This window comes from Bombus flavifrons, chromosome 16 (genome assembly GCF_040668555.2).
Source record: "Bombus flavifrons isolate JBK064 chromosome 16, iyBomFlav1_principal, whole genome shotgun sequence".
In the NCBI taxonomy this organism is placed as follows: Eukaryota; Metazoa; Arthropoda; class Insecta; order Hymenoptera; family Apidae; genus Bombus; species Bombus flavifrons.
Window position 1 is genome coordinate 2,287,391 of NC_138457.1, and position 13,508 is coordinate 2,300,898.

General features: G+C 33.1%; 1 protein-coding gene and 1 long non-coding RNA gene across 2 annotated transcripts; one reads left to right on the top strand and one right to left on the bottom strand.

Moving 5' to 3' along the window:
- Positions 1-1,604: 1,604 nt before the first annotated feature.
- LOC138187946 (very long chain fatty acid elongase 6-like) lies at positions 1,605-5,791 on the bottom strand. The gene is made up of 3 exons (XM_069129250.1): positions 5,725-5,791; positions 2,809-3,214; positions 1,605-2,323 (listed from the first exon to the last, which is right to left on the bottom strand). Exons 2-3 carry the CDS (start codon positions 3,132-3,134, stop codon positions 1,774-1,776), a joined length of 876 nt encoding a protein of 291 aa, XP_068985351.1. The 5' UTR covers positions 3,135-3,214; positions 5,725-5,791; the 3' UTR covers positions 1,605-1,773.
- A 3,157-nt stretch (positions 5,792-8,948) lies between these two features.
- LOC138188212 (uncharacterized) lies at positions 8,949-9,996 on the top strand. The gene is made up of 3 exons (XR_011175417.1): positions 8,949-9,437; positions 9,523-9,721; positions 9,920-9,996. It is a non-coding gene; the product is annotated as an uncharacterized LOC138188212 (long non-coding RNA).
- Positions 9,997-13,508: the final 3,512 nt, after the last annotated feature.

Sequence of the window (13,508 nt, forward strand, 5' to 3'; positions counted from 1 at the left end):
AACGATCATAAAACCAATCTGGACGTACGGAATACCACTATGGGGAACAGCAGCAATGAGCCATATAACCAAAATAGAGACAATGCAAGCAAAAATTCTTAGAACAATAGTAAACGCCCCATGGTACGTTAGAAACGAGGACATACGGAAAGACCTTGGAATACCGACGGTCAAGGAAGAGATTAGCAGATGCGCAAGAAGGTACAGAGAAAGAATAGCAACGCACCCGAACCGGCTGGCAGCGGAAACGATCAACACATCAAACATAGAAAGAAGACTAAAAAGGAAACACCCAGCAGATCTCATAAAGGATATATCCTAACAAACACGAAGATGGTACCCCATTGAGGATAGCCACCCACATGATGATCAAACAGCTAAAAAATTCTATCAAATGTCCAAATTGGACAAATTGTGAATGTGAAATATTAAATAAAAAAAAAAAAAAAACTTAGTTGCCAACACAATACTTGGTGTCTTCCCTCGTTCTTCATACGCCAAGCTTTACTAAATTCAGAATAAAATGTCTTTTAAACCATGTATTTTTAGACAAAAGTATCTTATCACCTATTATATAGAAAATATATCACCTATTATATATGGTCTTTTAAACCATGTATTTTTAGACAAAAGTATCTTATCACCTATTATATAGAAAATAAAAAAAATGCATTAGTGGATGGGTAAAGAAATATAGGCTTCTGTTTAAAAATATACCGACGTCCTTGAAATTCTAGGAAAAAGAAATTAATTTAAGGAAATATTCTTTTCGCCATTGTAGTGCCTCTTCAGTCGTGTAACTTTGCCCTGTGAAGTTTTTCCATAAATCAGGAAGATATTTAGATGATCCCATTTAGGTAAGTCACCCAGCTAGGTCACTGGGTCAATTAGTATATAACAATTTGCACAAAATATTGTTCAGAAACAAATTATGCGATATGATACAATAGTTTAGAAATAAACGAAATAGATAATCAGTTTTGTAAGATTGTTTGCGTTCTGAAAGTTTGTACGGATGGTGAAAGTAGGTATTTGTAAAAGCGAGTCGAAAATATAAACTTTCTTTCTGCTTTTATTAATTTTCTTTTTCCTTATATAGCTATGGATTACGATTACACTACATACATAGACACACTGAATTTTGTTCTGTAATTAACAAAGCTTTTTTCACAATAAATTAATTAATAATTAATTCAATAATTAAATTAATTAATAAATTAATTTTTAAAAAATTTTTTGTTTATGCATTGATATGCTCTGTTGTTCATTTTGTATTTATTTTACGATTAGAGATTTTCAATGAGTATAATGACGATATTAGAGCAAGCGTCGTAATAGCCTTTAATATTATTGGACATTTAATCAGAGTGTCAGTTAAGTGAGAAATTCCAAGAAGTCATCAATTATCGATTACATGAAATATTAAACTGTTTGTCATTAAAACATCTCCTTACCGTATTTAAGAATAAATTTATTCGGCAAACAAAAATACAGTTAAAATCATATATCTGAACTTATCTTATTTTTTGTGAATCCATTTTTCTTACTAATGTTACCTAAAAATATTTCGAAGATATGCTTAACGAAATTTATACACTACATGAAATACACTAAATGTTTTACAATAAATAAATATCTTATTACTTGCATCATGTCACAACCAATTTCTATTGTTGTAAACTAATGCAGACTCCCAAAATACGTTATAAGTGTTTTCACGAAATGTTATCAGGAAGCGTTTATAGAAAAAGATTTCAAAAACTTTGATATACTTTAGCTAGCCTTTGGTTTATAACACTCCTTTCTTCCATTGACGTGAACGTTCTCTCCGACTTTGTTTTTCCGTTTGTCGGAAAGATAAGCCTCGAAGAAGAATTTTCCAAATAGGATTAAATAACTGAAGTAGATGGTGAAACTAAGTATAAAAGTTTTGCGCGTAGTGTAGCATTCAAGTTCACCATTTTCATGGTAATAGTAAGCCGCAATAGTTACAACGCAACCAATCACCATTTGTACCAGCTGCATCGTAGTAATCATCATGGCAAAGCCTTTTGGTAATTTGTATTGCATTGCTTTTAAAGTATAATAAGAATACATCCAGGAATGAACAAAGTAATTCATTACGGTATACCACCTTGTGACTGCTGTAGTCTCCGCATATGTGAACCAACCGAAAAGAACAACAGTTAAATGATGGTAAAAATGTAGAAATATCAATGGTTGCTTTCGTAACACAATGTAGATCGTATCGCCAAACTCTGGGATCTTTGATAGGACAAATACCCATGTCCAAAAGCCAGAAACATGATCTTGCAAAAGGTGGCTGAAAAGAAAATAATTCCATTCTTATTGTATATCATAGATTAACATATTTAAAATATCGATTCATTTTGTGAATATGACATTTAAATCAAACCCATGTATTATGTTCCACACAATGAAACGATAAGGACTTTGTTATTTTGATTTGAAAATATAATCATACAATGTGTATAGTATAGGTCGATATGTTGCGAATTGGTAGACGTAACTGATTATATCAATCGATAAAACTCATTTCAGATACAAATTTATACGTGAAATCTTATTAGAGAATTATTATAAGAATAATATCGTAAACAACTATTAAAAATGTATTTCCTATTTTACTAACGCTTTCCACATATCAATATTCACTAAATACCAAGCGTAAGAAGTTATTTCATATAACAATTCATTTCATTAATAATGTTTCATTAATAATTATTTTTTAAAATCGGCATTCACCTGAAAATATATTAAAAGGTAAAAATATGAAAGTAGCATTACCTAGGTATGCAAACACTGTGGTAAAACCCATGGTGTCTCAATGTAGAGAACATTTCCGGTGCTGTTCTACAAAATCCGATAATGGAGAACACTGCAAGCAATCCACTCCATAATGCAAGCGGACGCTTCAAGTCAAACTTTGGTCTGCTCGTCATGTAGTACTTGCCGCCAAAAATTAGGATTACGTAAATAATACAGCAGTAGTAGCAATACTGAAAATTATTCTGGAGCCATTTTTGAGTGTCTGGATAAAAGTAGTTTTTTTCGAAGTTGAAGACATGCGAGTAGGTAGGTTCAATGATCTGCGGAGAACCCTCTTTATTCATCGTAAAATATTTTTTTTACATCCACTGGTCGCAAAGCAATTAAAGAAAATACGCAGTCTTTCGCCCTCGTTGTCAATTGACTAAAATGTAAGAAGAAGAACTGTTAACATTTCCTTTTAAAACTATGGAAATTGAAATACTTAATAAATGATGTAATAAAACTAATGTAAAATATTCAAAACAAAGTAATAAGACAATACAAAATAAGAAATTAGTTATTTTTGTCTATCTTATTTAATTAAAATTTAATATAAAGTATTGTTGATGTTGTTCTGTTTTTATGAGCTTCGTCATCTATCAGAATTCCTTACGTTGTTAATGTTTAATTACAGCAGGATTTGAATTTTCTGAACATTTTCCAGTAGTACGTTTAATTCTTCGGACAATATCGGACAGAAAAAAAACAAATATTAAATAAACAAATATAAATCAACTTATGTACGTTTTTACTTCTGCTAAAGAAATGAAAAATGTATTTCGATTATTATTAATATCTGCAATGGATGGCGATAAAAATAAAAATGAGAACAACGAAAGTAATGATAATCTAAATGAAAATGGTGATATAATTATACCTCGTTTTCGCTTTGCTCTAAGTGAGATCCCAACAAAAAATTAATACAATTAAAAAGAAAAGGTTCTTGTTTAAAAATATACTAGAAAGAAAAAAAAATTTCTTAAACAGTATTATCATTACTTTTTACAAATACTTTTTTATATTTATTTATTTAATTTGTACTTTAATTTGTACAATTTGTCCAGCTGAACATTTGGTAATTTTTTCTAACTTTATTGCTAAATAACATGTGGATGGCTACTCCCAGGGGATACCATCTTCGAGATGAAGTACTTGAATGTAATAATAATTATTCAACTCATATTATTAAAAATAAAAAACTAACGTATTCACTGCAATCTTGAGATGCACCCTCCATTAGGCGAACACTTCTCTTTGACGAACTTTTTGGGTAAAGAAATTTCTAATGAAGGCAAGGAAGGCAATTCTCTAACAATTACGAGATGAAAACGGAAAAATATTTGCCTGAAATCAAGAATCTGAGATTTATGTGATCACATAGAGCCTTTGAAAATGTTAAAATTTAGAAAACTTTAGAACTAAACTAACACAGGCCCCCTAGATTTTTACTTTTAGTAACATGAGTTCAATAATTGAAGTAATACCCTATTATACGATTACCGCGTATGCTCAAAATATACAGGTTTACATGTACATTATTATTACATTCCACTCATCTCCAACATCTTTTAATTAAACTTCAACTCACACTATTTTCTTTTTAGAGATAGATTTAACTCCTCCTTTTGGAAAAACAAAACAATTGAAGTGAACCAAAGCAAAAAGCAAGCTGTAATTAAATATTTTGGAAATGTGACTAAATTACTTAAGTTCCTTGAAGGAACGTTAAGCTGCAATTAGTAAGTATTAACTATTGCAGTAAGTATTAATCTAAGGATTAAAAAAAATGAAGGCACGTCATGAGTTATATATGTTAAGTAAGGAATAACCGTTATTTTTCAAATATTTTTTAATTATTGTAATAAAATTATTAACATTACAATGTTTAATTGCCAACGGTACACTAAAGCATTAAATTTACATATGAGGTTGCTACATATGAAATGATATTTTCAACTTTCCCCAAAAATAAATAAGTTTCATTATTGTAGAAAAGTTGCATAAATTCAATGCTTCTGTTACATTTGTCTGTCACATTTGATTCTTAGGTGTGTTCCATGTTAGGCCTCACTTTCTCAAAAACTATAATATGCCGGAAACTTTTTAACAAAAACTTACAATTTTCACGTTTTCATGAATGGATGAAATAACGGTTGAATAATAGTTTGATCTGACAAAGGTCTCAAACAATACGATTGACAGAGATACCCCTAATTTAGGCAAACAATGTATGATGACGTGCTAACATAAAATACGTAATTAGAAGGTTATGTTCCAACCACAACCATATGATTGCTACACTCGCCGTTGAACAATATAAAATCTTTAGAAAAGTTACGATGCCGATAAAAATAAGAAGTTTGAAATATTTTTGGTTTCGATAAAATGCAAAATATCGATTCGCAGCTGCGTAAACAATGATATGATACGAAATAAGACCTGAAATTGTGCACTTCATATGTAGTATATCATTGATTTGTTTATTTACGTAACGTGTATTATATAGCACAAACCACAAAAGGAACTATTCGCTTAAAAAATTTTTTAGAAAACTAAGAAAATGATTGAAATGTGCATATTTATATAATATCTGTATCTCTAACTTAAATGTAACGAATTGTTTCTTTTTACATGAAATTTGTTGTCAAATCGGTATTCAAAATAATAAATTTATTAATATAATTTTAGTATTTAATTCAAATTTAGAAATTAAGTCAATAATTTATTAATTAATTGGTAAATTAATTAATAAAGCAAGTTATTCATCATTGTCATATTTAGCTATGGAAAACCTTAGTTTTCGATTTTAGAGAATACACTGAACTTTTGAAAATGAAGCGTTCATTTCTGAATCAAAAAGTAAAATTCGATGATAATAATTTCGGTCCATACCAATTTCTTTCCCTCGAGGTAATGATCGATGCCGTTATTGAGTTCGAGTGTAGATATTTCTTAGACGCCCAGCAAAAATTCTTATACAAATAGCATGTACAATTAATCAACCAAAGAAGATTGTCACTGATGGTTAGTAGGTAACTATCATCACACGCAGCGTGTCGTAGAGTGTGCAGTGCCTCACTTCCTACTCGAAATAAAACATACTCCTCTTGGATGGTTAACGATAAAAAGCTTGCGCAATTTGCAAAAAGCAATACGATCATGCAAATTAATACATTTGGATTCAACGTTATTCCATTTACTTTTTACTTTTCTTGCTTCTAGGAACAGATTGTCGTTAAAGAATTCTAAAAAAAAATATAGTTTCTACTTTATAGTTACTATTAAAATAGATACTGTTTATACATTAAATGTTTATTACCATATGTCTTACATCAACTGGCATTTTTTGCGTAATAGTATACATCATTTACATTTTTTACTGATAGCTAGCAATAGATGTATGCACAGTATTTGTTTCTACGTCTAATAACTAATAAATATCGTTCCAGAATTTGAAAGATAATAAAGATTTTATTTATGCAGAGCAAAAATGTATGAGAAAATTGAAATCTAAATAATACAAATTATATTCAAATGTCAAAGAAATTATCTGTGGTATAGTACCAATAAAAACTCTATTAACAGATGCACTTATGTATACATATTAAGATATCTACATTAAAGAAACATTTAGTTATGTCTTAATACTGCAAACAAAAAAGAATGTGATTTTATTATCATTAGGTGGTAATAACAAAATCCGCGGTCACTTAGTTGCCAACCCAATATGATAATGACATAGTTAGCCTTTGTACTTTCTATATGTGTCCATCTGCAGAGAATAGCTAGAAAAATTTACCGAATGGCCAGCTGGACAAATTGTGAAGTGCAAATTAAATAAAAAAGAAAGAATCTGCAGAGAAGCTAATAACACAGAAATAAAATGATCTTAAATAGCAACAGGCTATCTATTATATCGACACGGAGGTGCATTGTCGCTAACATGCATCTACTGGACAAGGTTATGCAAGAAAGGAAACAAAATGTATGTAAAATGATTAGGATTTGATACTTCTCATAACTCATGGATAAACAAAAAGTATATACTTTAATTTAAGTAAAGAGACTTATTACTACTGCGTGTCTTTATCTTTTTAGCAATATCTACAAAATTGATGTTGTATATGTACATCTGTGGTACATCGATAACAGCAAAGAATGTACACATAGGTTACTAAAATTAAAAATGTATATAGATAGTTGTACGGGATGATGTCTATATAAATGTACATGTACGTGTTTAAATGTAGATGTTTTAATGCAAAGGTAAACGTTTGAATGTATGTTAGATGCACATCTACCTATATACATCCTTAATTTTATTAATTCATTTTTCCACGATACATTGAGTCAAATCCGACACGTACCCCAATAAATTAATGTTTTGAATATATTCAAGATACACATTCTCACGTACAAAGGTTTGTTGAATTTAACGCTTTATTTAACTCTGTAAACACTCAAGGACTATGGAAATTCGGTCTGGCAATCAGTCATTCAGCACGGTCTTAACGCGTGACTAACTTCACGTCCGTGTCACGTAAAATAACACAAAAAAACAGAAAAAATAAAGAAAGAAACTTTATTTCTTTTCTAACACAGTTCATAATTTTTACTTCCGAGCTCTAGACGTGACTTTTCAAGACTGACTCTTACAACTCGACTTCCGATCGGATTCGGTTATTTGTCTTTTGTCACCCCTCAATATTCCCACCATCCTTAAGTTTGTTAGGCGTCCGCGATCGCCGCCACGCACGCCTTCTCCTCGAATATTCGGCAGAAGGACCGTTGGGATATTGATGGCTCATTAGGCACTTCGGCGATATACATTGTTGCCGAGTGCCGCCATATCTTTATCTCCGATTTTAAAGTGAGCCGGTCGTGACAGCGGCCTGGACTCTGATGTGGATTGACGTTACATCCGTATGGTTGCGCAAATTGCCCATCGTTTTACCAAAGATCACGTTATTCATTAATTTAAGCAAATCTTTCGAAAAATCCCTTGCAGCGTTCGTATGAATCCTGGTACTTAAATCGATGTAATCCCGCAATCACCGCGATTGTTAAAACTCGAGAATACGATGTACATTTTCCAATTTCAATCTCGTGTTTTAAACACTGCGACAAATAACGATAGTTGATGACATATCGAGTTTGTCGATAATGTAGCAGTTATAGCATAACCAGTTTTTTGTTCCGCCATTTCTTCTCGTGGCTGGGATAGAAAGGTCATTCGCTCGCAATTGATAATATAGATGTCTAATTCTTTTTGCGAGATAAAACAGTGAAGGTAACTGAAAAAAGAGAGAATAAATGTTATGGTACCTCGCGATGATATGACATATTATTTACATCAGTGAGCGCTAATTTGCATTGATACGTAGCAAATTATATGCAAGCAAGATAATCTTCAATGAATAGCAAATTCACATGCTTCCATTTTTGCGCAGTTAGATGAAATGATACGTACGCTTCATTTTCCTATCTGTAAACGTTTATACATAGATATATCGTTGTGTTTCTTAAATTTGCTAATTTGTTTCAGCGACATGGGCAGTTGAATACTGTCGGTACAGAGTACGTTAGAGCAGTGTGGGTACGATAACTGTCGGTATGAATGTTCGCTAATTGGACAAAGGCCCGCAACGACAGACCAAAAGAGACATGCGTCATCGTCACATTTGATATTGATAACTGATCTTTGAAATTGCACTGTCCAAGGTAAGGAAAGGTTGCAACCTGCACGAAGAGGTTGATGCTTGTTACAATTTATCAACAGGTGCAATATCTTTGAAAGAGCCCAACTGCTGTCTCGTTCTTCAAACTCTTCTTGTAATGTCCCTTAAATAACACTTACATAAATCAAATGATCTGTATAGTTCATGTTTCCATGTGCTGAAACTCTTCACCGAGATTTCATTTCGTAACACAAACTCAGCTTCAAATACTGCATTTACTTTCAAAATTGAATATTCATGTCCGTAACGCAACTGGTGGCGCGATTCGATGTGCTCTGCATTAATAATGCCAGTTAAAGTACAAACCTAGCCACGTGTGAAAGGCGTTTACTCGTTAAAAAGTTCAAAGTCTCTTATCTACGAATAACTGATGTTATTGCATGTTTTGCGCTAACAGATAGAGTTTATTCTTCTATTTATCCTGATATTTGATAAATAATTAGCTTTAATATTGTAGTATCGTGGACAAATTGCCTAAGAAATATCGGGTGAATCATAAACAATGTTGCGAGAAAACCTAAATGTCGACAAGACAAAAGGGTCTGGAAACTTCAATGAACCGAGCAGCCCATCAATGTGTCGTCGGTTCTTCAGTCGAATAGTTACGCGGGAGAAGCCCTACGTGACTATGACCGCAGACGGTTACGGAACACGTGCGTGTGGGGCTATGAGAGAAGACAAAGGGATGCTTAAGAAGGACGAATTAACAGGCAGTCGTAAGTTGAGAGTCGAGATGTGAGGAGTCGTTAACTAAGAGTCGAATTGTGAGGAATCGAGAGTTGAGTTGTCAAGTTGTTATGAGTTGTAAACTATTAATTGTGAGTTGTCTACAATTAAGTAGAATCTGGTACTCCTAGCGTTATTAATGTACGCTAATACTTCAAGTTTCTTTCACCTTTATTACTTATCTTTTACACATTTCAAAAATTTTATGTCCTCATTTATTAATTAGATTGATAAAACCAAACCTGGCGAAAGAAAGTATAATCAAGGAAGCATGATATGCGGGCACTGGCTGCTTGGAATCATCGATATACATACAGATGATTGCTGGATTAATCGTCAATGTTATTAAGTCTCATCTCTGTTATTAAAGAATATGTTACCATTGATTCAGAGATACATACCAATAGTTTTAAAAGGTGCAGTAGGTAGCAACAAAGTGCTATATACATAAAACTGTTAATCACACTATTGAATTTATACATAGATTGAATCTGTGAACATACATAGTGAAATTAAAATAGAAAACAAATTAGGTTTGAGTCAGGATAGATTAAATTCCCTGCCGATAGCCGGTGAAGTTAATGTTAAGGGAAAAAGTGTTATACGCAATTCTTTTATTACAGCACCAGATGGGGCTCACACCTAACATATTGAAACGGAATAATAACCAGTAAAACAATGGTTTGGAGGAAAATTTGGCAAACGCCTGCGTAAATATTTCAAGCGATGATTTTGTAACCATCATAAAGTAGACAAAATGTCATTTTTAATTGGTGCAATAAAAAAAGAGTAAATATTTAAAAATTAAAATAAAAATGAAATACAGAAGTAGATGAAATTTCTGAAGAGCTACCTCCTCTCCAATTTCCACAATTTTTAAATATGTTGTAAAGCTCTACCTTTTGGACAATTTGCTCCTATACATATAACCGACTGTAGGTTTTACTTTCCAAGTATCCACGATTCGTAAATTCTGCCTATAATTGTACTCTCGTTTCAACGTGTGTGTTAGAATTGGTTACCAGCCACCTCACGGCTGGCGAGGAAAACATGTTTGCAGATTTATTTATTTTAAAAACAATGAGAAATTAAAACAATTAGTTTCACTTAAAATTTCATAATTTTATCTTCATAACCCTATATCTAATCACAGAATCAAACAGGAGGAGTATGTATGGATTTCGAAGCACCTAAATGTTATGAATTTGTAAAAAAATATGTTTTTAAATTAACCTGGTAAAATCTGAATTGGAAACTGTAGAAACGTTAACTACCCCCTGATTTCGATGATTTTTAAACATATTATAGATGGGTTGGCCTAAGTTCGCGAGATGTTTGCGAAAAAGAGCCGATACCACTACAGTAAATTCTGTCTATATTTATGCGTCTGTCAGAGCATACGCATCAGTATTGGTTACTGAATGCCGATCACTTATCTTCTGTTTGTAAATGAGTATCGAGCGAGCTTAAAGGCCTCGTGAGGCAACGTATTTATATATGCGGAGTTTAGGTTTGAGTCAAATTTCTCAATTCGGTCGCCACAAGGCAGCTTGCAACGACACTTGCGTGAAATTGTAACAAATTAATCATAAAGACAATAGGCAAATGAATAATTGATATTATTTTATACAATAAAATAATCATTATTATTTTACGCAAGCGTTGACGATCACCTCGCGACAGCCAGATTGGAAAGTCTAACCTAAATCTAAAACCAATACATTGATAATATTCGCTTTTAATTGAGTTATGATGGACATTCCTTGCACCTTCACAAATGGAATTGTGCACAACCCCCAACCGTAAGATAAGTAGCCGGCGACCGGTAACGAATACAGACGCAGTCGCTGCTACAGCGCACATCTATAGACAGAGGTACACTGTATTGGGCCAACAGTTTTTCATGAATATCTTCAACTCGGCGAGTTCATTCCTTATATATATAGGAAAACATTGTTCGTATTGACCGCTGCACAATTTGGAATTGGAATGCATTTGGAATGGACTAAAAAGAGGATATTCGTGGCCGAAATCAAAATTCACAGCTTTAATATAAAAATATTTTTTGAAATGTGAAATTTTAAGTAAAAGTAATTGTTTTAATTATTCATTATATTATATTATGCAATCCCTATCCGGAACTCCTAAAATTATCTAGAATCCCTCCTTAAACGAAACATATTATTTAAATATTGATCCTCAAAAACTATTAACTTTTATTTAGAAAATAGAGCTGTTTTTGCTAATTTTTATTAAATAAAAGAATATTTTTTAAATAGAAATATTTAATGAAAGTTAATTAGTCCGTCACAATCGAATCGCTTTGCATTACCAACTAGATTGCCTCTGAAACAATCGATCGATGCATGTCGCACGTATGAGAATAGATACCGTATATTTCTTATACAGAAAAAACAATCATTTATTACCCTTCATCTTTTATTATTATTTGAAATGATCAAATATTTGGCAAACAAATAAGTTGTGACAGAAATATATTCTCAAACTATATTGTGGTATTTATTTGCAAACAATTTTATTTCAGTTGAGCAAGGTTGGTGAAAGGTTTGAGTATTACAAGACGACACATGGCTATTGAAAAGATTTTTCTATATTACTGAGAGAAAAATTCCGAACGGCTCGCCGAATCAGTTAGTGCGTGATTGGTGTGAAGAATGAGTGTGAACTTTGATGCAGACGAGTGCGAGAGAGTGAGATACGACACACAACGGTGTGTAATCCATAAACGGTGTGCATTCCGTTTCTAGCCGTTGTGGCTAAAACATAGCGCATAGAGGTCATAAGAATTACTGGTGGAAAAGTCTCGTTAAAGTGGACCCCGAGACATTCGGCAAATCCTCGAGCCACCAGTCGAGCTCCAAAGTACCATCCGGATTGAACATGTTTTGCACGACCTAATTCCCCTAATATAATAAAGCTATTCCCCAATAGCTTACTTAATAGGTAACACTACCTAACCTAATAGTCTACTTAAAGTTGGCGATTTCAAATTCCGCGCATATGGTGGTAGCACATGGCTCCTGGTATTATATTTTTTGGCCTTTTCCTCCAACTGGTTAAAGAGACCGGAGTCTCGACTCATACTACATCTTTTCACTTTCAGCCTCGTCATCTTCAAGCGCAGCTTCAACGTTCGATTTCTTTCAGGGCATAATCTTTAAAAGTTTCCAAAAACGAGATGTCTCTTGACGCTATTATCTTTCTCTCTTCCTGGTTCCAGACCCTGCATCCCACGGACATGAATAGCACGAAAGTATTCCTTGTTTGGTATGTTCCTCAAATTTTCTTTTTCTAGTTTTCTGGCCGAGAACAAATCCAAATTCCCAAATAATCAATATTTATGTTTATACTTATAGGTTTATATTTATATGTCTCACGTCTGGTGTAATTCCAATTCAGGTATGTCCTGCTTGCTTGTTTGTCCTGCCTGCTTGGGCAGCAATTGCATATGTAATTCGCAGCTGAAATCGCTTTCGCTCAAAACGACAAGTCTTCGCAAGAATCCCCTATTGTTTCGGAGATTGCTCGAATTCCTTGTTCAAGTATACTACACCTGATGATTAAAACTATTGTAAATCGCTTTAATATAATAGAGATTACAAAAAGAAAAATATATCGCTTTTACTGCACACAGAACAAAAAGAAATCGTGCCCTTGGCACGCTCACGTTATAGACAACTGCCGATAGTACTAACGAAATGTCCAGGATATTCTAGGCAGGAGGTTTCAATTAAAACGGTACCATTGTCCGATCGGTAATATTTTATTCTTCTCTCCTTTTGGTTTTGTACCATAACCTTGAAATCCTTAAAAGGGTCAGAAGCCTCACTTTTATGTTTGAAAAAGCTTACCTCGCATCATGACTTATCGTCGATAAATGTGATAAAGTACTTGGCCTGTCCAACAGATGGAATCTTCATCGAACCGCAAAGATTCGAGTGTATCAAGTCGAATATCTCGTCTTTTCTTACCGAACTATTCGTAAACGGCAACTTTATCGTCTTCCAACGTATTTTTCAAGGTCATATTTTTCTTCTCTCCTTGAACATCGACAGCGAATGTCTCGCATTTTGAAATACCTTTCATCTCGCAACAATTTCAGACGACGCACTGGTAGCTAAATTCGATGTTCGCTATGCTGTCCAAACACTAAACATTATCGCAACGTATACTTTCCGCTCGATTCGCTGT